The sequence below is a fragment of the Salmo salar genome, chromosome ssa15 (assembly GCF_905237065.1).
Source record: "Salmo salar chromosome ssa15, Ssal_v3.1, whole genome shotgun sequence".
Taxonomy (NCBI): domain Eukaryota; kingdom Metazoa; phylum Chordata; class Actinopteri; order Salmoniformes; family Salmonidae; genus Salmo; species Salmo salar.
The window spans coordinates 62,332,939-62,356,877 of record NC_059456.1 but is presented as its reverse complement, the minus strand read 5'-3'; the positions used below and the strand labels follow the sequence as shown (position 1 = coordinate 62,356,877).

Genomic DNA, 23,939 nt, shown 5'->3' with positions numbered 1-23,939 from the left:
AATGCTTACTTACGAGCCCCTAACCAACAATGCAGTTTTAAAAAATACGGATAAGAAATAAAAGTAACAAGTAATTAAAGAGCAGCAGTAAAATGACAATAGCAAGATTATATCCAGGGGGGTACCGATACAGAGTCAATGTGCGGGGGCACCGGTTAGTTGAGGTAATATGTACATGTAGAGTTATTAAAGTGACTATGCATAGATGATAACAACAGAGAGTAGCAGCGGTGTAAAAGGGGGGGAAATGCAAATAATCTGGGCAGCCATTTGATTAAATGTTCAGGAGTCTTATGGCTTGGGGTAGAAGCTGTTTAACAGCCTCTTGGACCTAGACTTGGCGCTCCGGTACTGTTTGCCATGCAGTAGCAGAGAGAACAGTCTATGACTAGGGTGGCTGGAGTCTTTGACAATTTTTGACACTGCCTGGTATAGAGGTCCTGAATGGCAGGAAGCTTGGCCCCAGTGATGTACTGGGCCGTACACAGTACCCTTTGTAGTGCCTTGCGGTCGGAGGACGAGCAGTTGCCATACCAGGCAGTGATGCAACCAGTCAGGATGCTCTCGATGGTGCAGCTGTTTTGAGGATCTGAGGACCCATGCCAAATCTTTTCAGTCTCCTGAGAGGGAATAGGTTTTGTTGTGCCCTCTTCACAACTGTCTTGGTGTGCTTGGACCATGTTTGTTTGTTGGTGATGTGGACACCAAGGAACTTGAAGCTCTCAACCTGCTCCACTGCAGCCCCGTCGATGAGAATGGGGATGTGCTCAGTCCTCTTTTTCCTGTAGTCCACAATCATCTCCTTTGTCTTGATCACATTGAGGGAGAGGTTGTCCTGGCACCACACGGCCAGGTCTCTGACATCCTCCCAATAGGCTGTCTCGTCGTTGTCGGTGATCAGGCCTACCACTGTTTTGTCATCGGCAAACTTAATGATGGTGTTGGAATCATGCCTGGCCGTGCAGTCCTGAATGAACAAGGAGTACAGGAGGGAACTGAGCACGAACCCCTGAGGGGCCCCTGTGTTGAGGATCAGCGTGGCAGATGTGTTGTTACCTAACCTTGCCACCTGGGGGCAGTCCGTCAGGAAGTCCAGGATCCGGTTGCAGAGGGAGGTGTTTAGTACCAGGGTCCTTAGCTTATTGATGAGCTTTGAGGGCACTGTGGTATTGAACGCTGAGCTGTAGTCAATGTATAGAATTCTCACGTAGGTGTTCCTTTTGTCCAGGTGGGAAAGGGCAGTGTGGAGTGCAATAGAGATTGCATCCTCTGTGGATATGTTGGGGCGGTATGCAAATTGGAGTGGGTCTAGGGTTTCTGGGATAATGGTGTTGATGTGAGCCATGACCAGTCTTTCAATGCACTTTATGGCTACAGACGTGAGTGCTACGGGTCGGTAGTCATTTAGGCAGGTTACCTTAGTGTTCTTGGGCACAGGCACTATGGTGGTCTGCTTAAAACATGTTGGTATTACAGACTCGGACAGGGAGAGGTTGAAAATGTCAGTGAAGACACTTGCCAGTTGGTCAGTGCATGCTCGCAGTACACATCCTGGAAGTCCATCTGGCCCTGCGGCCTTGTGATTGTTGACCTGTTTAAAGGTCTTTCTCACATCGGCTGCGGAGAGCATGATCACAGTCTGCCCAAACAGCTGGTGCTCCCATGCATGTTTAAGTGTTATTTGCCTCGAAGCGAGCATTGAAGTAGTTTAGCTCGTCTGGTAGGCTCGTGTCACTGGGCAGCTCTCGGCTGTGCTTCCCTTTGTAGTCTGTAATTGCTTGCAAGCCCTGCCACATCCGACGAACGCAGAGCCGGTGTAGTACGCTTCGATCTTAGTCCTGTATTGATGCTTTGCCTGTTTGATGGTTCGTCGGAGGGCATAGCGGGATTTCTTATAAGCTTCCGGGTTAGAGTCCCGCTCCTTGAAAGCGGCAGCTCTAGCCTTTAGCTCAGTGCGGATGTTGCCTGTAATCCATGGCTTCTGGTTGGGGTACATACGGTCACTGTGGGGACGACGTCATCAATGCATTTATTGATGAAGCGAATGACTGATGTGGTGTACTCCTCAATGCCATCGGATGAATCCCGGAATATATTCCAGTCTGTGCTACCAAAACAGTCCTGTAGCATAGCATCTGCTTCATCTGATCACTGTTTTATTGGTCTAGTCACTGATGCTTCCTGCTTTAATTTTTGCTCGTAAGCAGGATTCAGGAGCATAGAAGAAGTATGCTGTGGCTTAGTCTTAACTACAGTAGCTGTCTTATCTGTGGTGAGCGTCTTTGCTTTAGTGTACGGTTCTTATGGTTGTTTTGAAAAATAAATATTGTGGAGTCATTAGCGAGACCCCCACTACCTAATGGAGTTGGACTGTATCACTAACCAATGCATGTACTCAAGATAATGAAAACTAATCCGGAAGTGTTTGACTGACTTTTTATTTATGCTTATAAAATGTCTTTTTTTTATGTCCTTCAAACTTGAACTAGATGTAGATTCATTATTGAAATGAAATGCCACAACGACAACATTATATTTTAATGATACATACAATTTGGGTATTATACGTGATCATAAAATGCAATTTGTCTAATCCTCGCGGGGGGATTTAGTAAGACTGATATGGCAACAAAAATATTAGCCGTTTCTCTTCCTCAGTAAAGATAGGAAATAGAGTTCTTAAAGTGCTCCTCTAGGTGAGTTTTATCTCTAAGCTGCAGGAGCCAAACGTTTACAGGACCACAGAGTGAAATGGAAGTTGACCCTAACTAATGAGCCAGGGTCAGACATCTTGTCACTTCTTATGATTAGGCATAGGGGATAGAAAAGGGTTATAATGACAACTTCTACCTGAGACCAATGTGGACGTTTGAAAAGAGTTTGGGGTTTACCTACATGCATTCATATGTAACGGCGTTGGTAGTCGTGTTGTTAGGAATGAGGCGCAGGAAGCAACGAGCACAGGTAGTGTTGTTTTTTAATAACACTTTGAATGAAGAAAACAAAGTTCCCAAAACACAGGGGAATAAATACAAGGTGCGACAATGCCAAGCCGACACGAACAAGACAGTCGATAACAACAATTAATCCCGCACGACAAGGAGTGGGCCAGCTAAACTAAATAGCCCCTCTAATGGCTAATTGACCACAGGTGTCTAAAATAAAAACAGGGAAAAGCAAAAGGGAATCGGTGGCAGCTAATAGGCCGGTGACGACGACCGCCGAGCGCCACCCGAGCAGGAGGGGGCGCCACCGTCGGTGGGAATCGTGACATCATAAGACATACTACGATGTCTTGGACTTAACTAGGTGTCCTGAATCTGTGAGACATCCATGGATTTATACACTATAGATACAAAAGTATGTGCACACCCCTTGAAATGAGTGGATTCGGCTATTTCAGCCACACCCGTTGCTGACAGATTTATAGCATCAAGCACACAGCCATGCAATATCCATAGACAAACATTGGCAGTAGAATGGCCTTACTGAAGAGCTCAGTGACTTTTTAAACATGGCACTGTCATAGGATGCCACCTTTCCAACAAGTCACTTCGTCAAATTTCTGCCCTACTAGAGCTTCCCCGGTCAACTGTAAGTGCTGTTATTGTGAAGTGGAAACGTCTAGGAGCATCAACGGCTCAGCCGCAAAGTGGTAGGCCACACAAGCTCACAGAACAGGACTGGCGAGTGCTGAAATGTGTAGTGCGTAAAAATGGTCTGTCCTCGGTTGCAACACTCACTACCGAGTTCCAAACTGCCTCTGGAAGCAACTGCCTCTGTTTAGCCATGGAAATGGGTTTCCATGGCTAAACAGCCACACACAAGCCTAAGATCACCATGTGCAATGCCAAGCGTCTGCTGAAATGGTGTAAAGCTCGTGGCCATTGGACTCTGGAACAGTGGAAACGCGTTCAATGGAATGATGAATCGCGCTTCACCATCTGGCAGTCTGACGGTTGAATCTGGGTTTGGATGATGCCAGGAGAACGCTACCTGCTCCAATGCATAGTGCCAACTGCAAAGTTTGATGGGGGAGGAATAATAATCTGGGGCTGTTTTTCATGGTTCGGGCTAGGCCCCTTAGTTCCAGTGAAGGGAAATCGTAGCGCTACAGCAAACAATGACATTCTAGACAATTCTGTGCTACCAACTTTGAGGCAACAGTTTGGGGAAGGCCCTTTCCTGTTTCAGCATGACAATGACCCCGTGCACAAAGAGTGGTCCATACAGAAATGGTTTGACGAGGTCGGTGTGGAAGAACTTGACTGTCCTGCACAGAGTCCTGACCTCAACCCCATCGTACACCTTTGGGGTGAATTGGAGCACTGACTGCTAGCCAGGCCTAATCGCCTAACATCAGTGCCCGACCTCACTAATGCTCTTGTGGCTGAATGGAAGCAAGTACCTGCAGCAATGTTCCAACATCTAGTGGAAAGCCTTCCTTGAGGAGTGGAGGCTGTTATAGTTGGGGACCAACACCATATTAAAGCCCATGATTTGGAATGAGATGTTTGATGAGTGGGTGTCCACAGACTTTTGGTCATGAAGTGTATTAACATGTTTCCTGCAAATCCTTCCATGTGAGGGGGGAGGCTGTCACAGATTAAGACTGTACAAATGGAACACTGAGGATTACTTTCATGTGTAATTCTCCTCGTTAAATATAGCTGCAAGGTTTGGGTGCGTTCAAGTGTGGAGCATAACTCCACATTTTTCCATTGACTGTTTCATAAACAATTTGGTTTTAATACGTTGAAAATAACAGCCAATACTTTATCTTTAGGCTATAACCTGTGCTTTATAGCATTTAAGAATACAAATCATTTGTAAAAGGAATCAAGTCTATCGACACTGTAAATGCAATCAAAAAAGTGGAACATTTCAGACCAGTCATTATTCTCTGTTATAAACTGTGTGGTTCAAGCCCTGAGTGCTGATTGGCTGACAGCCATGGTATATCAGAACGTATACCATGGGTTTGACAAAACATTTATTTTTACTGCTCTAATTACATTGGTAACCAGTTTATAATAGCAATAAGGCACCTGGGGGTTTGTGATATATGGCCAATATACCACGGCTAAGAGCTGTGTCCAGGCACTCTGCGTTGTGTCATACAAAGAACATCCCTTAGCTGTGGTATATTGGCCATATACCACACCTCCTTGGGGCATATTGCTTAATTGTGTGGCATCTGTCTCCAATCACATGAACCTTTCACCCAACCGAATAAAGCTTACCAGTCAAAACAGTTTTTGCATATTTTACATTTTGTGATGTTTTGGTCTTAGGCAGGTTTTTTTGGGGCTGTACGTGCTCACAATTTGTGTTGTTGTTGTTGAAATTTACTACTTGATCAACAGTACTACTTCTAGTAGTAGTGGAAACATGAAGTGTTGTCATTTAACGAGAGACGACTAGTTTCAATGCAAACATTTTCACTTGAGAAATACTGCACCAAACATCTTAGTGAGATGTAAAATTGTGCGACTAAGACCTCTTCTGTAAAAATGTCAAAATGAATGACAGATTTCTTAATTCTGACTAATTTCAGGAAGTGTTTCTGTCTAGGGCTCCCGAGTGGCGCAGCGGTCTAAGGCACTGCATCTTAGTGCAAGAGGCATCACTACAGTCCCTGGTTCGAATCCAGGCTCTATCACGATTGGAAGTCCCATAGGGTGGCGCACAATTGGCCCAGCATCGTCCTGGTTTGGCCGGGGTAGGCTGTCATTGTAAATAAGAATTTGTTCTTAACTGAGTTGCCTAGTCAAATAAAGGTAAAATAAAAAAATCATTCAAATGTTGTTGCTACGTTGTATTAGCAGGGACAAACAACAGTAATATTTCATCCTTTTTCTTGTTTTTCAAGCGAAGGTCTTTAGGGAATATGCGAGCACAGACTGTCGCTTTACCTAGCCGAGTTCTGCTAGGAGCAAGCCGAACCTTTGTATGTAGACCATTTATCCTCAGGTTTGACACTGACATCTCACGCTCAATTGTTCAGTATTGGCCTGCCAATCAGGAGAGAGGTGAGAAATGCCTTATCATCATGACAGAGGCATTATCTGCAATCAGCTTTTTGGGTTTCAGCTGTGTTCACTGAAGGCAGATTCTCATGGCATGTCCTCTCTTTACTCAAGGCAGTATTAGCTCAGTGAGAGTCAGTTCTGACTGACCTGACAGTGTTTTTTAAACAGTTTATTTTTCTTTCTTCCAAAGTGAAATGTTTAAATGCTCTCCAATCTCCATGCAGCTTTGTTGAAGCTTGTTAATGAACTTAAAAAAGGAAGATCAGCCATTCTGTCGTTCTTTGCTCCATTCAATTAATTCAATTAAATGTGTTTCACCGATTTTCCTGTGTTGACAAAAATACATTATACCACAGGATTATCTAGCGTACCATGAAGAAAACAACATTAAATATCAATTACTCTGCATGGTGTTATCCTGCAGGCTCTGTGTGGAGTAAATTTAGACATGGAAAGGAAAGCAGGGTTTCATGGGTAGAGCGCATTGCCATGCATGAGCAGAGAGAATTTTTTTTGTGTGATTTTTTTTTATTAGTGATTTTTTTTTATTTTTATTTTTTTTAATTTTTTTACCTTTTATTTAACTAGGCAAGTCAGTTAAGAAAAAATTATTATTTTCAATGACGGCCTAGGAACAGTGGGTTAACTGCCTTGTTCAGGGGCAGAACGGCATATTTTTACCTTGTCAGCTCGGGGATTCGATCTAGCAACCTTTCGGTTACTGGCCCAACGCTCTAACCACTAGGCTACCTGATGCCCCAGGTTTTCCTAATATTTTCCTAATAAACAATTATTAAATGTCGTTTTGTTTATTTGTGGCCGTAGTGAAAGTACAGAAAAGCAACCTTCACCACTGGGAGCCCACTGCCAACTACAGCCACACCCAACACTGCAAGACATGGAGCAGTCCCAGCCACCAGCTCAACCAGCAGGACCACTGCAAACGTAAGTTGGAATGTGTGAATATGCTGCTGGGTATAGTACAGTATATATTTCCTTGTTGCACGTATGTATTTTGAGTTGCTGTTGATCATCAGTAATTTTTTGGGTTAATGATCCTAGATATGATCCCAATGATATGATATCATTGACTTTGTATTAGCATCATATGTAGACCACGTGGAGTTACAGGTCGTGGCGAGTTGCATTATTCTACCTTGAAGGGGATTTCTCTTTGCATTGGTTTGATGTTATGAGCATGTTTCCTTTCAGCTCTGGTGTGTGGTGGCTTCTCCCCTTCCTCTACAGCCACCTCAGGGTACAGCAGCAGTCAGGGCAGCAGCACCCTGCCCTGCGCCATCCCCCCCGTCGCCCCGACAAGCCCCCATAGCACTACACACAAGAGATGCCAGCGGAGTAAGGAGCACAAGAGCTCGTGTATGTGGATTGTTTTTTTTTCATGTGAATTCATAACAGCGTTTTATAATAGTTTGAGAATTTACCCTGCCTCCCCTCGTCAAAGTGGTGACCGCTCTGATGACGGATCACTGACGTAGACTAAGATGACTGATGGAAAGACTGATAGCTGACTCACTCTCTTCTTTTCACTCTCGAACACTCACTTTCCCTTTCTCTCTCTCGCGCTCTTTTCACTCTAACCATTTTTTCTTTCTCACTTCCTCCTATCCATCCAACCCCCCTACCAGTGTCCCTAGCATCCAGCTCAGTGGGCCCTGGGGGTAAGGTTGTTCACGTGGAGACCAGCGACGTCGTCCTGAGGGGGGATCCACTCCTAGGGTTTGGGGTTCAGCTGCAGGGGGGTGTCTTTGCCACAGAGACCCTGTCCGCTCCCCCAGTCATCCGTTTCATCGAGCCCGACAGCCCTGCCGAAAGGTGACCCACCCACACACAGAGATGCATGTGCGCGCACGGCCTTCCACACAGAGATGCACAGTGTGTTAGTCACTCAAGAGGATGGTGGGGCATCATCAGGAGTGATGAGACGAGTTACTGCTTTCTCTGAGGAGTATTAATCTGGGTCTCCTACCTATCCCAAGACATCAGTGTTCGATACACTATGTCCTATCAATTCCATTAGCCACTTTGCTTTGATGTAATTGGGATAACTGCAGTGGTATTCGAATCTGTTTTTGTGAGAAGCATTCTAGTCTACTTTCCCGGTAGTTTATTTGTCACACCACACTTCAACACTCTTAATTTTGATCCTTGCATTTAAAATCTCTTTATTGATTAAGGTAACATGATACAGGCCAATTAACAGCGTGCACCAATTAGGCCAGTGTGTGGTCTCTCTCCTTGTCTTGTAAGATTAATGATAATGTCTGTATGAACAAGAGAAGGTCTTGTCCCCTGGGTGGTGTAATACCATTAAAAGGCTCCCGCCGTTGGGAGGGAGTGACTCAAGCATAACATCGTATTGTGATGTTCGTCTCAGCCCTGACGCGAAGGTAAATTAATTGCAGGGGTTAGTGAATGAATCCTAGTTCACAGTGCTCCTATGTGTTTGTCCTGATCATTATGTGATCATGGAAGTAAGTATGTGTCTGATTGTACAGTAGAAGTGTGGGTTTGTGGGTGCATTTGTGTGTGTGCGTAATGGAAGTGGTTTGGTGAAGTGTCTGTGCCCTTATTCAAGGTCAAGCAAGGTGAAGAGTAATTTTGTTATCAAAGAGATGATCGAGATTTGTTCAACTTAGGTGACATATTGATTCAATATTAGTAATTTTTCTGGGAAAATAAGTTTACGTCAAGGTTTCCCATTGCTCAGAAGAAGACAGGAGGCACCAGTTAAAAAAACAATAAAAAATTAACAACATGAATTGATTGTGCCCTTCAGGGTCCTGACTCAATGGATTGATGATGGCAGTTGTCAGTGAGAGGAGATCAGAAGGACAAAGTGGAGTTGAAATATACTAAACAAAAATATAAACGCAACATGTAAAGTGTTGGTTTCATGAGCTGAAATAAAAGATCCCAGAAATTGTCCATGTGCACAAAAACCTTAGTTCTCTCAAATTTTGTGCACAAATTAGTTTACATCCCTTTTAGTGAGCATTTCTTCTTTGCCAAGTTAATCCATCCACCTGACAGGTGTGCAATATCAAGAAGTTGATTAAACAGCATGATCATTACACAAGTACACCTTGTGCTGGGGACAATAAAAGGCCACACTAAAATGTGCAGTTTTGTCACAGAACACAATGCCACAGATGTCTCAAGTTTTGAGGGAGCGTGAAATTGGCATGCTGACTGCAGGAATGTCCACCAGCGCTGTTGCCAGATATTAAATGTTAATTTCTCTACCATAAGCCACCTCTGACATAGTTTTATAGAATTTGGCAGTACTTCCAACTTGCCTCAAAACCACAGACCACTTGTAACCACACCGGCCCAGGACCTCCACATCCGGCTTATTTATCTGCGGGATCGTCTGAGATCGGCCTCCCAGACAGCTGATGAAACTGTGGGTTTGCACAACCAAAGAATTTCTGCACAAACTGTCAGAAACTGTCTCAGGGAAGCTTGTCTGCGTGCTCGTCGTCCAAGGACTTGACCTTACTGCAGTTTGGCGTCGTAACCGACTTCAGTGGGCAAATACTCATTAACAATGGCCACTGGCACGTTGGAGAAGTGTGCTCTTCACGGATGAATCCCGGTTTGAACTGTACCGGGCAGATGGCAGGCAGCATCTATGGTGTCGTGTGGGCGAGCGGTTTGCTGATGTCAACGTGGTGAACAGAGTGCCCCATAGCGGCGGTGGGGTTAAGTTATGGGCAGGGATAAGCTACTGTCAACAAACACAATGCATTTTATTGATGGGAATTTGAATGCACAGAGATACCGTGATGAGATTGAGGCCCATTGTCGTGCCATTCATCCGCTGCCATCACCTCGTGTTTCAGCATGATAATGCACAGCCCCACGTCGCAAGCATCTGTATACAATTCCTGTAAGCTGAAAGTGTCCATAGCTTGCATACTCACCAGACATGTCACCCATTGAGCATTGAAGAGTGTGACAACATTCCACAGGCCACAATCAACAGCCTGATCAACTCTATGCGAGAGATGTCATGCTGCATGAGGCAAATGGTGGTCACACCAGATACTAACTAGTTTTCTGATCCACGTCCCTACCATTTTTTTTTTTAAGATTTAAGGTGTGTATTCCCAGCCATGTGAAATCCATAGATTAGGGCCTAAAGAATTTATTTTAATTGACTGATACTTATATCTGAAATCTACAGCAGTCATGAGAGTAAAGAAAACACGATGGATCTGTAAATGTGTATGTGCTCCATTTAACAGATTCATGGTATTAGTCAACATGGATAAGGTTTCTTATCGCTTTACAGCAGGACTCTCATGGTCTCCTCTGAAAATGCTTTTTGGTTTCAGAGTTGGCTTAATCTGGGTCTGGGAAATGGGCTGTAAATTAGAGAAATATTGGGGAAAACTGTTCGTAACAACTGTCCATTTGGATAAATGTCTGTCTAGTCTAACTGTATAAAGGCCACATTCACTATGAAAAGGAGTTTTATATTTTTATCTGAAATATGCTGAATGCCACACATAATTACCCTTTTTCCTCTTTTTATCTTCTAACTGGGCTTTGTGTTGTCAGATGTGGGCTTCTGCAGGTGGGGGACAGGCTCCTGTTAATCAACAGAATCCCTACAGAGGATGGAACACTGGAGGAAGCCAATCAACTACTGCGAAATGCCGCTTTGGCCAATAAGGTCACTCTGGAGGTCGAGTTTGATGTAGCAGGTATAGCCTTTTTATTTTCTTTAACGTTTGTTTATCAAAGTTGGAAATGGCATGTCTTTTATCCATTCATATTTTAGCCAGAGCGACTTTAGTTACTGCATTAATCTTAAGATAGCAAGGTGAGACAACCACATACTGTATCACAGTCATAGTTAGTGCATATTTCCTTAAAATGAGTTAAAAGTGCATATTTCCTTAAAATGAGTTAAAAGGCAAGTCTGCATTTGTGTTATTTATGCTTTAATCAATCTGTTAATTTCATGTTTTTGTCCCCAATTAGAATCAGTGGTTCCAAGTAGTGGAACGTTCCATGTGAAACTGCCCAAGAGGAGGGGAGTAGAACTTGGCATCACAATCAGTGGTGAGAATACCATGCGAACAGCAGGGGGCGACGTAGCCCAACATTAGAATCCTTGGCCTTCATATCAATTCAAATCAATTCAATTCAATTCAAGGGGCTTTATTGGCATGGGAAACATATGTTAACATTGCCAAAGCAAGTGAAGTAGATAATATACCAAAGTTAAATAAACAATAAAAATGAACAGTAAACATTATACTCAGAAGTTCCAAAAGAATAAAGACATTACAAATGTCATAGTATGTATATATACAGTGTTGTAACAATGTACAAATGGTTAAAGTACAAAAGGGGAAATAAATATGGGTTGTATTTACAATGGTGTTTGTTCTTCACTGGTTGACCTTTTCTTGTGGCAACAGGTCACCAATCTTGCTGCTGTGATGGCACACTGTGGTATTTCACCCAGTAGATATTTGAGTTAATCAAAATTGGGTTTGTTTTCGAATTCTTTGTGGATCTGTGTAATCTGAGGGAAATATGTGTCTCTAATATGGTCATACATTGGGCAGGAGGTTAGGAGGTGCAACTCAGTTTCCACCTCATTTTGTGGGCAGTGTGCACATAGCCTGTCTTCTCTTGAGAGCCAGGTCTGCCTACGGCGGCCTTTCTCATAGCAAGGCAATGCTCACTGAGTCTGTACATAGTCAAAGCTTTCCTTAAGTTTGGGTCAGTCACAGTGGTCAGGTATTCTGCTGCTGTGTACTCTCTGCTTAGGGCCAAATAGCATTCTAGTTTGCTCAGTTTTTTTGTTAATTACTTGACACATTGTAAAGAATTATCTTTTTGTTTTCTCATGATTTGGTTGGGTCTAATTGAGTTTCTGTCTCTCTCTCTGTGATCCATGACTGGTCTCTTAGACTGTCATGAAAGCTACTGCCTAATTATATCTGATGAATAATAGTGGTCTAATACAAGCATTTATCATCAACTCTTTCACACTTTAACAAGCCTGGAAAAACAAAGGACAGAAATTCTCTGTAGCACAGAGAGGATTTTAAGGAAGTGATACCACATATACTGACGGTAGTAGTAGGGCAAGCCAACAGTGAACTTGTTATATATGCAATGATGTGGGACTGTTGTGGGTGTGTGCACTAAAGTGGAGCATGCATGTATCCAGAGCAAATTAAAATAATTTGGGCTACAGGTAACTACTGATAAATGTGATTTCTATTCCCTGCTATTATCACTGTTATTAACATTTCATGTAATGGTGTCTCTGTCTGAACAGCAAGCAAGAGACCCGAAAAAGCTCTCATCATCTCTGACATCAGAAAAGGAAGCATAGCCCACAGGTATGTCCCACATCCCAATCACATGGGGAGTCATGCTGATAAGATCAGCAAAGAAGCGCCCAGTTTTTAGATTACTCAAACAAATTACTTGCTTTACTGCCTCTGTTCTGGGGTTAGTTAAGTCTGAAATGCAGTGATACTTGTCATGAGCAGGAGTTTTTCCTCACCATGTGACCTTACCAAGAAAAACAGGGCCCTAGTAATAGTATCTTTAAGATGCAAAGCAAATGTCAGGTACAAACAGACAAGTATCACTTGATGTTTTATCTGGTTTAATTTGCTGCCCTCCTCTCCCCTGCCTGCTAATAGGACAGGCACGTTGGAGCCAGGGGACAGGCTGCTGGCCATCGACAACGTGCGTCTGGAGAACTGCACCATGGAGGACGCCATGCACGTGCTGCAGCAGGCAGAGGACATGGTCAAGCTCCGGATCCAGAAGGATGAGGATAACGCTGGTAGGATGAACACAGTCATGCTTCAACAATAAAGATGCAGTATTGCGTGGAGAGGTTGGTTTAAAGTACAGATTTCTGTCCAGTGAGGTTGAATTCCCTAATGGACACATCTCCAGACTGTATGAAAACATTGCTGTCTATTTACCTAGTATAAACAAACATCATTACATAACATTTGTCATAAGAAAGTTAATATGTGATGTGTGATTGTGCTGTAAGTGCCCACTGTTTTCACACATTTTTATGTAAAATACCATCTCAAAAAGAACTGTAAAATGAAGTATAGCAGAGTGTCATGGTGCTTTGATTTGTCAAGTGGCCTGTTTTTACGTTTCATTTGTGACTCATGTCTGATTTGTGCTAGCTAGTGTGCAATTTATTTTTGGTCTAATTTATCCCTTATGTAATAACTGTCATATTTATACATGTTCTGAGCATGTGTGGTTATGCGTGCTCTCTCTCTCTCCCTGTCAGATGAGCTGGAGATGTCTGGTTCCATTATCTACACAGTGGAGCTGAAGCGTTACAACGGCCCGCTGGGTATTACCATCTCAGGCACAGAGGAGCCTTTTGACCCTATCGTCATCTCAGGCCTCACCAAGAAGGGCCTGGCTGAAAGGTGAGAGGGTTGGGGTTCAGGTGTCAGGGTCATGAGGTTGGCGCTCCTATTATAAGAGTTATTAGAGGTGATGAGACTAGGGAAGATCTCAATTGCATACTCCTCGCGTCCTCTCCTCTCTGACCTTCTCCTCTAATGGGTTTTGAGAAGGAGGCGAGGAGAGAGGACACGATGAGTATAATTGACATTCTCCCATAGACTGGCTCCATAGGTGTCAAAAGCCTTTCCTTGTCTCCTCTGCTTCATCTGTACTGTACGTATAGACAGGCTGTAGGTGAGAACAATATGGAAGATGCCTACCCGGGATCTGTTTTCTGTCTGGATTTTCTGTACAATTCTTTAATGTCAATATAGATGGTCAAAGCTTCTTTAGACGGTTGGACTATTGAGATGCACCTCGACTCTACTATTATGGTTGTGATTTACGGTTGAAATAAGAACCCTACAAGCTGTGATTTTTGCCACACCCTCAAAGTCACACTGTGTAAAATATGTCAATAAACAATAGCTGTCTGGTCTGTTGTTTGCTTAATCAGCTCTTTGTTACTCTCTCGCCAAACTGGACAGTCAGGCTGTTTCATTGCCGCAACCATACAGAAAAGCCTCTGAAACAGATAAGGAACTATCATCGCACTCTGATATCCTTTATCGCCTTCTTATTAGAGCCCAACCATATATCGTTTCACCAATATTATCAGCTGATGATATTCGATAAATAGGATGAAAATGGAAAATATGTTTAAAAAAAAAGTTTATCTATTGTATTGTTACGGTTAGGAGGCTCAAACACTAGAGCTGTGTTCGAATACCCATACTAACATACTGTATACTACGTACTTAATGAGTATATACTACATACTATATACTATTAGTTCATTTTAGTATACTATAAACAAACAGTATCTTTTCAGTTGAGCGTACTGTCGACGGGAAGTTGATGTTGTTGCTATGCAACCTCTTGCTAGCTAGTTAGCATAACAAATTACTAGTTAGACATTTTACGACTTCGGGTGTGTTTTTAAATTCAATGTGGAGTGCCAGAGTGTGCTCGTAAATTCTGAGCGTTTTGCTCTCGGAGCACATACTGGACACTCGGGCCGAGGAGTAGGGTTGATTTGAGCGATCTGACCTTGCTAACGTTGGCTAGCTTAGTAGCTACTTCCAGACACAAATGAGACCACTGATCATTTTACTCGCCCTAGTAGAGCAGGTTAGGCAGTTTTCATGTTATCCATAGCGGTGGTGACTGTAACTGTGGAAACAATTTAATTTAGCTTTTTTGCCGACATTTACTGACACCTGCCATATTCAATGGGTGTTAAGCGCTTGTAAATTCATTATTCTTTGCTCTGGTACACTCAGGCAAGAGTGCTCTGAAATCGGAGTAGATAGCCAGAGCGAATTTACGAAAGCACCCAAATGTCCATTTGAGAACGAACAACGACTATACCATTTAGCTAAGTTAAGAATGACGGGAATGATCAAGTCAATAAACGTTGGGTAGTTAGCCTGTAGTTAATATACTGGCAAGTTTGACGTATAAGAAGCCAACTAACGTTAGGTAGCTAGCTAACATACCGGTACATACTGCTGTATTGATATGCTATGTGGTTCTTAAGGACAGCGTAGCTAACAATTTGTTTATTTATTACTTACTTATTACTTATCTTATCTAATGTTTGTAATATGCTTGATATGTATATCTGTTGTCTCATGATACCCTAGGAAATGACAAGGAGCGTCTTCCTTCTTCTGTCTATAGGACTGGTGCCATCCATATAGGGGACCGTGTCCTGGCCATCAACTGTGTGAGTCTGAAGGGGAAACCCCTGAGTGAGGCCATCCATCTTCTGCAAATGGCCGGAGAGACTGTCACCCTTAAGATCAAGAAACGCCAAGACGGTATGTACTACTGTTGTTAAGTTTGTTAATCAAGTTGCTTTAAAAAAAAGTATGCATGGAAGGGCATGCTGAGCCGTGTATTTGTTAGAAGAGTTTCATTACCATAAATACATTGCATTTCATTACGTTGAGTTAGGATTCTCTCTTGACTCTCCATTCACTGTCTCTGTTCCCATGCAGAATCGGATGGGCAGCAGATGTCGGAACAGGCAGCATTCCTGAGCGACACAGAGGATGAACTGACTGACTCCCAGAAGACCAGTAAACACTCAGGGGTGTACTCTGCCACCGGGCCCAGCGTGTACTCTGCCATGAGCTCCTGGGACGGCTCCGGCATTGACACTGGCTACGGCAGCCAGGGTGAGGACAGAACACGGCCGCAACCAGCTTAGGCCACTTTAGACGATTGCTATTCTCACATGACTGTCCTGAAATCAGTTGTTAGGGGTGGGTAGAATGTTATCATGTTTATTTATGTTTGTTTTTGTCCTTTGTGTTCAGGAACGTATCTCCACAGAGCTGCAGATTTGACCTTCCAGCCTAAGGAGTGGAGACACACCAAACCGACCAGGACTCACCTCACCTCCACTGGCCATACCGCCCTTACCGACCACTCCCACCTCTACGATGGGAGATACGATGAGGATGACTGGGATAAGGCTGCTGGGTGAGTGCCTACTTCAGGCAAGAACAATGGATTAGCAGCCTGGTTCAGGGTCTGTTTGTGCTTTACCCTACTCTTAAAGCACATGCAGATCTGGACATGGCAAATGGATTTTATCAAATCAAATATTGTCACATGCGCCGAATACAATTCACCTTACAGTGAAATGCTTACTTGCAAGCCCTTAACCAACAATGCTTTAAGAAATTTTAAGAAAAATAAGTGTTAAGTGTAATAGGTAATAGGTATAATAATTTTACATCAAACATTGTTTCATTTTGTGGCTTTCAATGTTGTTATTTTTTGCTTTTCATCTTCAAGTATGCCTTCTGTATGCCTCCATTGATGTATGTAAGCAATGAGCAACATAAACAAGTCTGGTTTAGTCTAAAACTCAATATGTATTGATTCACTGCCAGCTATCAATTTGTAAAGTGAATCCAAGAAATATGCAATTTTTCTCTAAATCACCACAGTTGTTTCATTCATCCATGTTGTCGTGCTTCGCCTATCTGTGCTTTTTCTCTCTTTCTCAGGTATTCTCTCTCTAATCTGCTTTACTAGCCGCCCGTGAGGTTCCTGGTGTTTCACATAAACACATATTTTTCTCTGTTGCTTTTGTCTTCACCAAACCTGTCCCTCTAAAGCACCCAAAGGCCCAAATAGATACACACCTGTTCCTTGTCTGTTGCCTCACTCTTGACTCTTGACTAGATTTTTTTCTCAACTTGTGACCTTCACTGCCACAAATTGTCAACTCTTAAAGGCTTTTTGTGTGGCCTAACTTTTAAACTGTGAACTATCTGCATGAAGGCTCTGTCTGTTCTAATGGAATACACTGTTTTGCGCCTTCGACTGTGATAGTGAGAGAGTTAACGCTTGCCCTCCCTGAGGCCTGAAAGGTTTTTAAAGGACCTCTTTCCGCGATGCAGTGCAATGCCTGCATTACCCCCACTGCTTTGCAGGCCACCCCTGTTTCAAACCAGAAGCAGGCATCCCCAGTCCCAGAACAGCAAGGCTCCTCTCATGTTCTGGTTACTGCGTTGTCATAGATACGCCAGACCCCCTCGTTGCCATGGCACCCTGAACCAGGAGGACACCTTCTGGTCTCAGGCCCTGCAGGACCTAGAGACCTGCGGCCAATCAGAGATACTCAGGGAGCTGGAGGTAGGCTACATCTCCCTCCCATCTGTTTCAATCTGCTACTAAATGAAGCAATACAAAATTCTGATTGTCTAGACAGTCCAGACACCTGCTGTCACTTTTTCTATTCAGTCAAGCTGTGTGTGCATAGGTACGTGCATGCAATATATTAAGTTATTTCCTTCACGTGCCCATAATTTTGTTTTTTCCCAGGCGTCCATGACAGGCAGCACTCTTAGCCTGTATCTGGCGTCCCAGGAAGACTCAGTGCTACAGAGCAGAATCAGTCCTGTGAAGAGGGGTCCCATCCATGACGAGCCCAAAACCAAAGGCAACCTGCAGAGGTCCAACAGGACCAGGGACACACCCCCCAGAGGGAGAGGAGAGGCCCAGGAGACCACTTCCCCTACAGCCCTGGAACTACTGAAGGTGCATAGCAGGGTGGGAGGGGGCATCACAATTCAGTTCCTATTCATGGACTGACAAATTATTGGATTTGAATTCATGAATTTACTGACTTGAAATGCGAACCGATATCAACCCTGGTCCGTGGGGAATGTGGATTGATTTCCAATCCAATCCATGCTTAAAGCATGAATAGCTACCATATAATCGACTGAGTATGCAGACAACCCTGTAAAGCTATTGATCAGTGAACTGTAGCCTGACCCTGCTCTACATTTAAGTGATAATGCCCTTGAAGCCGGTGTTTGGAGGATATATTGGCACAGGTGTTGTTAGGCCCGAGACAAAGTCAAAACCGTGCACATATATCCTCCAAACACCAGCTTCGAGGGCATTATCACTTTCATACTGGTTACCAACATATTCACAAAATGATTGACATACTTTCATAAAAAAAACGTTATTTTGATGAATTTATTCATACTATTTCATCCTTCCACCATATATAGTCCCGAAACAAATCTAGGATTGCTACCCAAGCCGGCTGGTTGTTCTTTCTATCAGTTCGGTTGCTAGAGACGCGACCTAGTTGTTCAGGCTTTTTGTTCTGTATCTATGGACGCGACCCAGTCGTTCGTTCTAAATGTTCAATTGCCATACTGGCTGGCATCGTTCTTATCACTTTCTTTCTAGCTAGCCAACTACGGCTAACTTAATCGCGTCAAACAGTGCAGCCACATGTGCTCTCTCGTCAGGACACAGTTGTTCAGAAGAGCTAGCCAACAATGCAGCTAACACAATCACTTTAAACAGAAGCTGGAAAGACTGCAAACTAGCTGCACTTCGTTTTTCAATTGATATTTCTTTGTTTATATCCATAAATATGATGCCAGCTGATTCATGATTTCAACTGGCTGAGAAACGCAGCCTGTCTGTCTCGTTCCTACTCCCGACACTTTCATTACTATGCAACAGCTGGAGATCCAATTTGAATATTGAAACAATGTTGCAAATGTCGGAGAGACAGACAGCTAGGTTTATACAAATCTCTGCTGTTGAAAACGAAATGTTAGTCTAAAAGAAATGTGAGATAATGTCTAGATGCTTTTTATATTGGAGATCAAGTTTATAAATTACCTGGCTGGACTGATGAGACAGAAGATTGTGCAGTCAGATGGAACAGAGTAAATAGGCATTTTAACATCATAGATTTAGCTAGTGGTAACTTGTGGAATAGACACCGGCTGGAATGCGGTTTTAACCAATCAGCCTTCAGGATTAGAACCACCCGTTGTATAATATGGCACAGGGAGAACATGCCTGTTGGGTTCAATTAATATCTTACCCTGAGCCTCACCCTTCACTAACTGAACTGCAGGCTACCCTGCCCATCACTGGAGTGTAACTGGACTCAGTGAATGCCAGGCCAGTCAGGACTTGCAGTGTGTGGGATAATAGATAACAAACATACACTGAACCTGCTCATTATAATGTTGTGCACTAGCTCCTGGTGTTGTGAGCACTATTGTCCCCTCGCCACATGCCGTGACCCCACTGCATGTACAGTACAGTCTGTTCTATTGTGCTGCAGTGTACTGTTGGTTTAGGCTGTGGGGTTGAATAAGGGCACAAGCACTTAGTAACTGAATCTAACCACGCCCTTAAAAACAAACATGAATTGCAGATTGAATACACTGGAGGCAGCTGAGGGGAGGACGGCTCATGATAATTGCTGGAATGGAATGGCATCAAACACAAGGACACTATGTGTTTGCTGTATTTGATACCATTCCATCAATTCCGCTCCAGCCATTACCCCAAGCCCATCCTCCCCAATTAAGGTGCCACCAACCTCCTGTAATTGAATGATTGTTGATATTGGTATAATTTCCTCTGACAGCCAACTTGTTTGGATGCAGTTCCATAGCTAATCTGCATAATTTACATTGCTAAATCATATCATAATTCACTTAGCCTGTGGCGGTATGTGACCTGTAAAGCCCAATTCCCATGACGTCCGCAAGAATGGCATTGCGCCGAGCAAGCCATTATTTTTCAATGGAGGAGGCGCTGTGCTCACTAAGAGGGTTACGGAGAGCTAGGCCTTTGGGGTCAGCGCCATTACACTCAGAGTTTAAGTAAATTTACACCCCGCACTGTTCCCGGACCCAACGGAGAGCTTGGCAACTTACACGGATCAAGTGAATGCGCCTTACTGTCTGTTCTATAGGTGACCCTGAGGAGGGACCCAGACTGTGGAGACTTTGGCTTCAGTGTGTCAGACGGCTTCCTGGAGAAAGGCATCTACGTCAACATGATCCGACCAGATGGTCCTGCCAACCAGGCCGGGTTGAAACCCTATGACCGCATTCTGCAGGTACACATATTTGTTCAACTAACATTTTGAATTCATTTGTTATTAATACTGTGTGTCTTATGTTGAACTGAACGCTCCTGTCCCAGGTGAACAGAGTGAGGACCAGAGACTTTGACTGCTGCCTGACCGTTTCTCTCATCACTGAAGCAGGAGACAGCTTGGACCTGGTCATCAGGAGAAACTCCCTGGCACAGGCAGATAATGGGCCACCTCAGGACTGCGAGGACCCTTCTGACTCCCTGTTCAGCTTCCTACATTATAGGACCAATAGTATCACCCTGTGACAAAGGTCCAGGGGGGAGGTAATGGATAATAGCACGTTCAAATGGTGTTACACATTATACCATGTGGCACGTAGGCACTGCACGTCTCACACACTGGTTTTGTTTTGTTATATCTCTTGTACATACACACAGAATCACATTCACATGTGAGAATACATGTGTACGTGAATAAACACACAATCAGTCACTAATTCACACTCCCACACACATACGTTTGCTGTGACCAGTGTTGGTCAGTGTATTCATGTGATCTAGAGCAGAGAAGGCTCAGTCAGGCAGAACCACATGTAGTTACGTAACAGCTTCTGACTCAGCCTGCTCAACTCTACAGAAATCCCAGAGAAACATAAACACACACTTCCCTCTCAGAGAAGGTGTGTTCGGGGATACAGCACCACCACAGTGTGGTGAAATGTGTGCAATTGTGACCCTCTGTGACCTCTTGCTGGGGAATGGTGGAGTTGCACGTACACACACATTTGACACAGGAATGTGCGCACATGTGGGTGTTCGAGGAGTCCAGGCATGCTGTGCTGGACTATTATTTTAGCCATGTCTTGGCTGGCTGCCCTTTCCTTCCCTTCAGCCCGGCCTGGCCAGCCAGCCCCCCTCACTGTTAGCGCCACAACATAGGTAGAATGCTAAGCTGGCATTCACTGTTACTTGCTAAGTCTTGCAAACATTTCTATTTTAGATACCCCACTCTCTGTCCTAAAGTCTAAAATGTTTGTGAAAATTGATTTGGGTCCAAGTTATATGGCCGTCAAGTGAAGACAAATACTTACCAAGGCCTTTTTATCACACCTTCATTGTTGCAGAATGTATCTTTCTCTTGTTACATTTCCCACACCGTGTTATTAGCTACTGGATAGACTGAGCAGACATTTGTCATGTCATTCATTACTTTTTGGGATCAGCGTTTTTGTTTCAAGGTTCTTGTCAATGGTTTTACGTAATCAAGTTCACAATATTTCTGAAACCAAACCACACACCGTTTTTGCTTGTATGCACTAGTAGGTCACCTAAATCAGATCCATGCACTAGAATTGACATGCTTTATCACTCAATATTTAAATGTATTATACAACTAATGGTGATAATGTCACATCCTTTGTTTTGAAAAGCTGTGTCACACTCTAAAGGAGTGTTCCTTGTCATTAAAACATAGTATTCTGATTATGTTCCGGGAGCTCACTTTTCTCCTACACCTCTTTAAAATTGTACCCTCAATATCAGCATATCTTGTGAGGCCAGGTGTTTTTCCTGACTAGAAAAACCTAATGGTCCTAGTCCTATGCAAACATGTTTCAGAAGTCATTACACCAGAGGTACTTACAGTACAGTATCAACTCTCAGGAGTACAGTATCAACTCTCAGGTGTACAGTATCAACTCTCAGGAGTACAGTGGTTTCTCTACAAAAACCCTCATAAGTAAATCACATCCCCTGACAAATGTGGAACGAAATACCTTTCAGTTGAGATGATGAATGATTTCACTTTAACCTTTTTAAACCCATTTTAATGTATCTGTTGAGTTTTAGCCCTCAACTCTCCATAGGGTATGGACTTGGATTAGAGAGTATTTTCCCCAGCTTCCATGGCTGTTTCTCCCTCCCATCCTAGTAAGCATAAACATGTAGCTATAGGATTTAATGTCCCACCCATAGAAAGCTTGCATTGTTCACAAGGGGGAATTTTAGAGCTTTTCTGTGCTGAACAATTGCCATCTCTGTCCTGCTCAGTCAGACAACCTTCCCAAGAGCTGTTCACATTTTCTCATGACATTATGTTTTTATAAAGCTCTTATGTAACACCTCTCGCCCTGGCCTGCTTACCAAGTTGCCTCAGTGGAAATACGATTTGTTTCATGTCATGTAATGGCTGGGGAAGAGATGTGAGACTGCACAGTCATGCTGTCCCGTTCAGGACTCGACTCACTGCTTTTTAATCCTCAGAGAGGAAACATGTTTTAAGAATGTTTTTATGTTGCTCTCAAACTGTCATACATTTGATTCAGAGACCTATTTTTGGTTCTATTCGTTTTATTTGAGGGGGTTCTGAATTTTATTCAGTAAAGTCTGTACAACATGGTCTCCCTTCCTAAGTACAGTGTTTTTATTTGAACTGACGTTCTGCATGTGTGGTTTTGTATGTAAGATGTGACTGAGTGCAGTATCTGTTTTCTGTACAGTTCTTCTGTTTACATTGTCCCACAGCTGCATCCAAGCATAGCTATTTAAGTGGTGGTGGGGGGGCTGAAGGAAATTGGTTTGTAAGATGTTATTGGATTCTTTAGTGAGAGATGTATTTCCTGCTTTTTATTAAAATAAGGATCTGAGGAATGGGGTGTCTTTTTTCTTTCTTGAATTCATCTATGATAGCCATTTATCTTTGCCCAGTCTACCTTTGGACATTAAGCAAAGGAAGGTTTGCAGAAAGAACATGTCCTGAAACATTTTGTTAAATCATGATTTCATGCATATTTCTACCAAGAAAGACCTTGCTCCAGCCAGATTTGGCCAGCCTCCCCTAACACTGTTGATCCCAGGTAACAAGCTGGCCATAAATCTACAATGGTCTCAGTCCCGCCAACACTCACTTCTCTGTAAATGTGACCGTCACGTCTTTGTGGGTGAGGTGTCAACATGGTTTCCACCTGCCTAGAAGGGACACCTAGGATCATTTACCAGAAATGCCAATGCAGGTTTGTCAAACTAATGTATTATATTAGATTTCCTCGCAGTTAAAATTTGCAGAAGTTAGTCCTCTATCCATCGACTTCAACATTTTCGATGCGCCCTGACTTTCTTGATTTCATTTTGATGACTTTTAGCAAGCTGGATAGAGTGAAGAGACTATATACAATAGGTCTGTTATCACTTCTACAAGGTATATGTTTTTTAACTAACTACCTCCTGTGGGACGGATTGAAAAGACTATCTTTGACACCCCTGTGTCAATGTAAGGCCGAAGCAAGGGGGCAAAGGAAGACAAGTTCAAATAAATATAATTGGCTATTTTGGGGGGTGGAGTGCAAGTTGTATTGTGATTCATTGAAGCAGCACTTGCTCAACAAAACAGTATTGATAATGAAGGTGACGGGAAGATGAGCAGTGATGCTATATTCCTTTCAGTATTAATCAGGTATTAGATTACTCAAGGTAACTCATCACATGTGCATAGTGCACTGAACAAATTCCACGAAATGCACATGTTCCTGCCCTGGTGACAGGGTCAGAGTTTTCCCCAACACCAGAGGGACTTCTCAACTGTTCAATGTCTCTGTCTGCCATTCCAAGGTGTCACCTTATACCTTTAAGGTGACGCTTAATGTCCATTTTGGCTAACACTACATGGATTAAACTAATGGAGGCACGTTTCAATAGGCATGACACCTCTGTTTCTAATCTGTTGGAAGTTAAATTTCAGTTTGTGACAAAACAAGCAAGTATAGTGTTGAGTCATTGTACCATCTAAACCACTGTGAAATATATTTTCCATAACCAAAAATATTGTATTTTCAGCTGTTTGAAGCTGTTAAAAGTAAAAGATCGAAAAACCATACTTAAGGACGGGAAGCATAGAAATAGTGGACATAGAACAGATCTATCGCTTCTTAGACTTGCTTTCAATGAGAATGATATCTATAACATTTCTATGTGAATTTG

At 43.2% G+C, this 23,939-nt stretch overlaps 1 protein-coding gene across 4 annotated transcripts in view; it reads left to right on the top strand.

The window, feature by feature from the left end:
* Positions 1-22,613, top strand: part of LOC106571855 (glutamate receptor-interacting protein 2) — a 73,720-nt gene extending 51,107 nt beyond the window's left edge. For 2 of the 4 annotated variants that reach the window (XM_014145351.2, XM_014145355.2), the window contains exons 10-24: positions 6,858-6,977; positions 7,245-7,409; positions 7,679-7,865; positions 10,617-10,762; positions 11,043-11,123; positions 12,358-12,421; positions 12,731-12,876; positions 13,351-13,495; positions 15,258-15,397; positions 15,578-15,757; positions 15,899-16,064; positions 17,114-17,228; positions 17,418-17,633; positions 19,840-19,986; positions 20,073-20,668. In XM_014145351.2, coding sequence (XP_014000826.1) covers positions 6,858-6,977; positions 7,245-7,409; positions 7,679-7,865; positions 10,617-10,762; positions 11,043-11,123; positions 12,358-12,421; positions 12,731-12,876; positions 13,351-13,495; positions 15,258-15,397; positions 15,578-15,757; positions 15,899-16,064; positions 17,114-17,228; positions 17,418-17,633; positions 19,840-19,986; positions 20,073-20,270 — 2,216 coding nt within the window. In that variant the 3' untranslated portion in view covers positions 20,271-20,668. Of the gene's footprint in view, positions 1-6,857; positions 6,978-7,244; positions 7,410-7,678; positions 7,866-10,616; positions 10,763-11,042; positions 11,124-12,357; positions 12,422-12,730; positions 12,877-13,350; positions 13,496-15,257; positions 15,398-15,577; positions 15,758-15,898; positions 16,065-16,597; positions 16,997-17,113; positions 17,229-17,417; positions 17,634-19,839; positions 19,987-20,072 lie in introns of those variants that run through there. The other 2 variants (XM_014145354.2, XM_014145356.2) reach the window with 2 other exon arrangements.
* Positions 22,614-23,939: the final 1,326 nt, after the last annotated feature.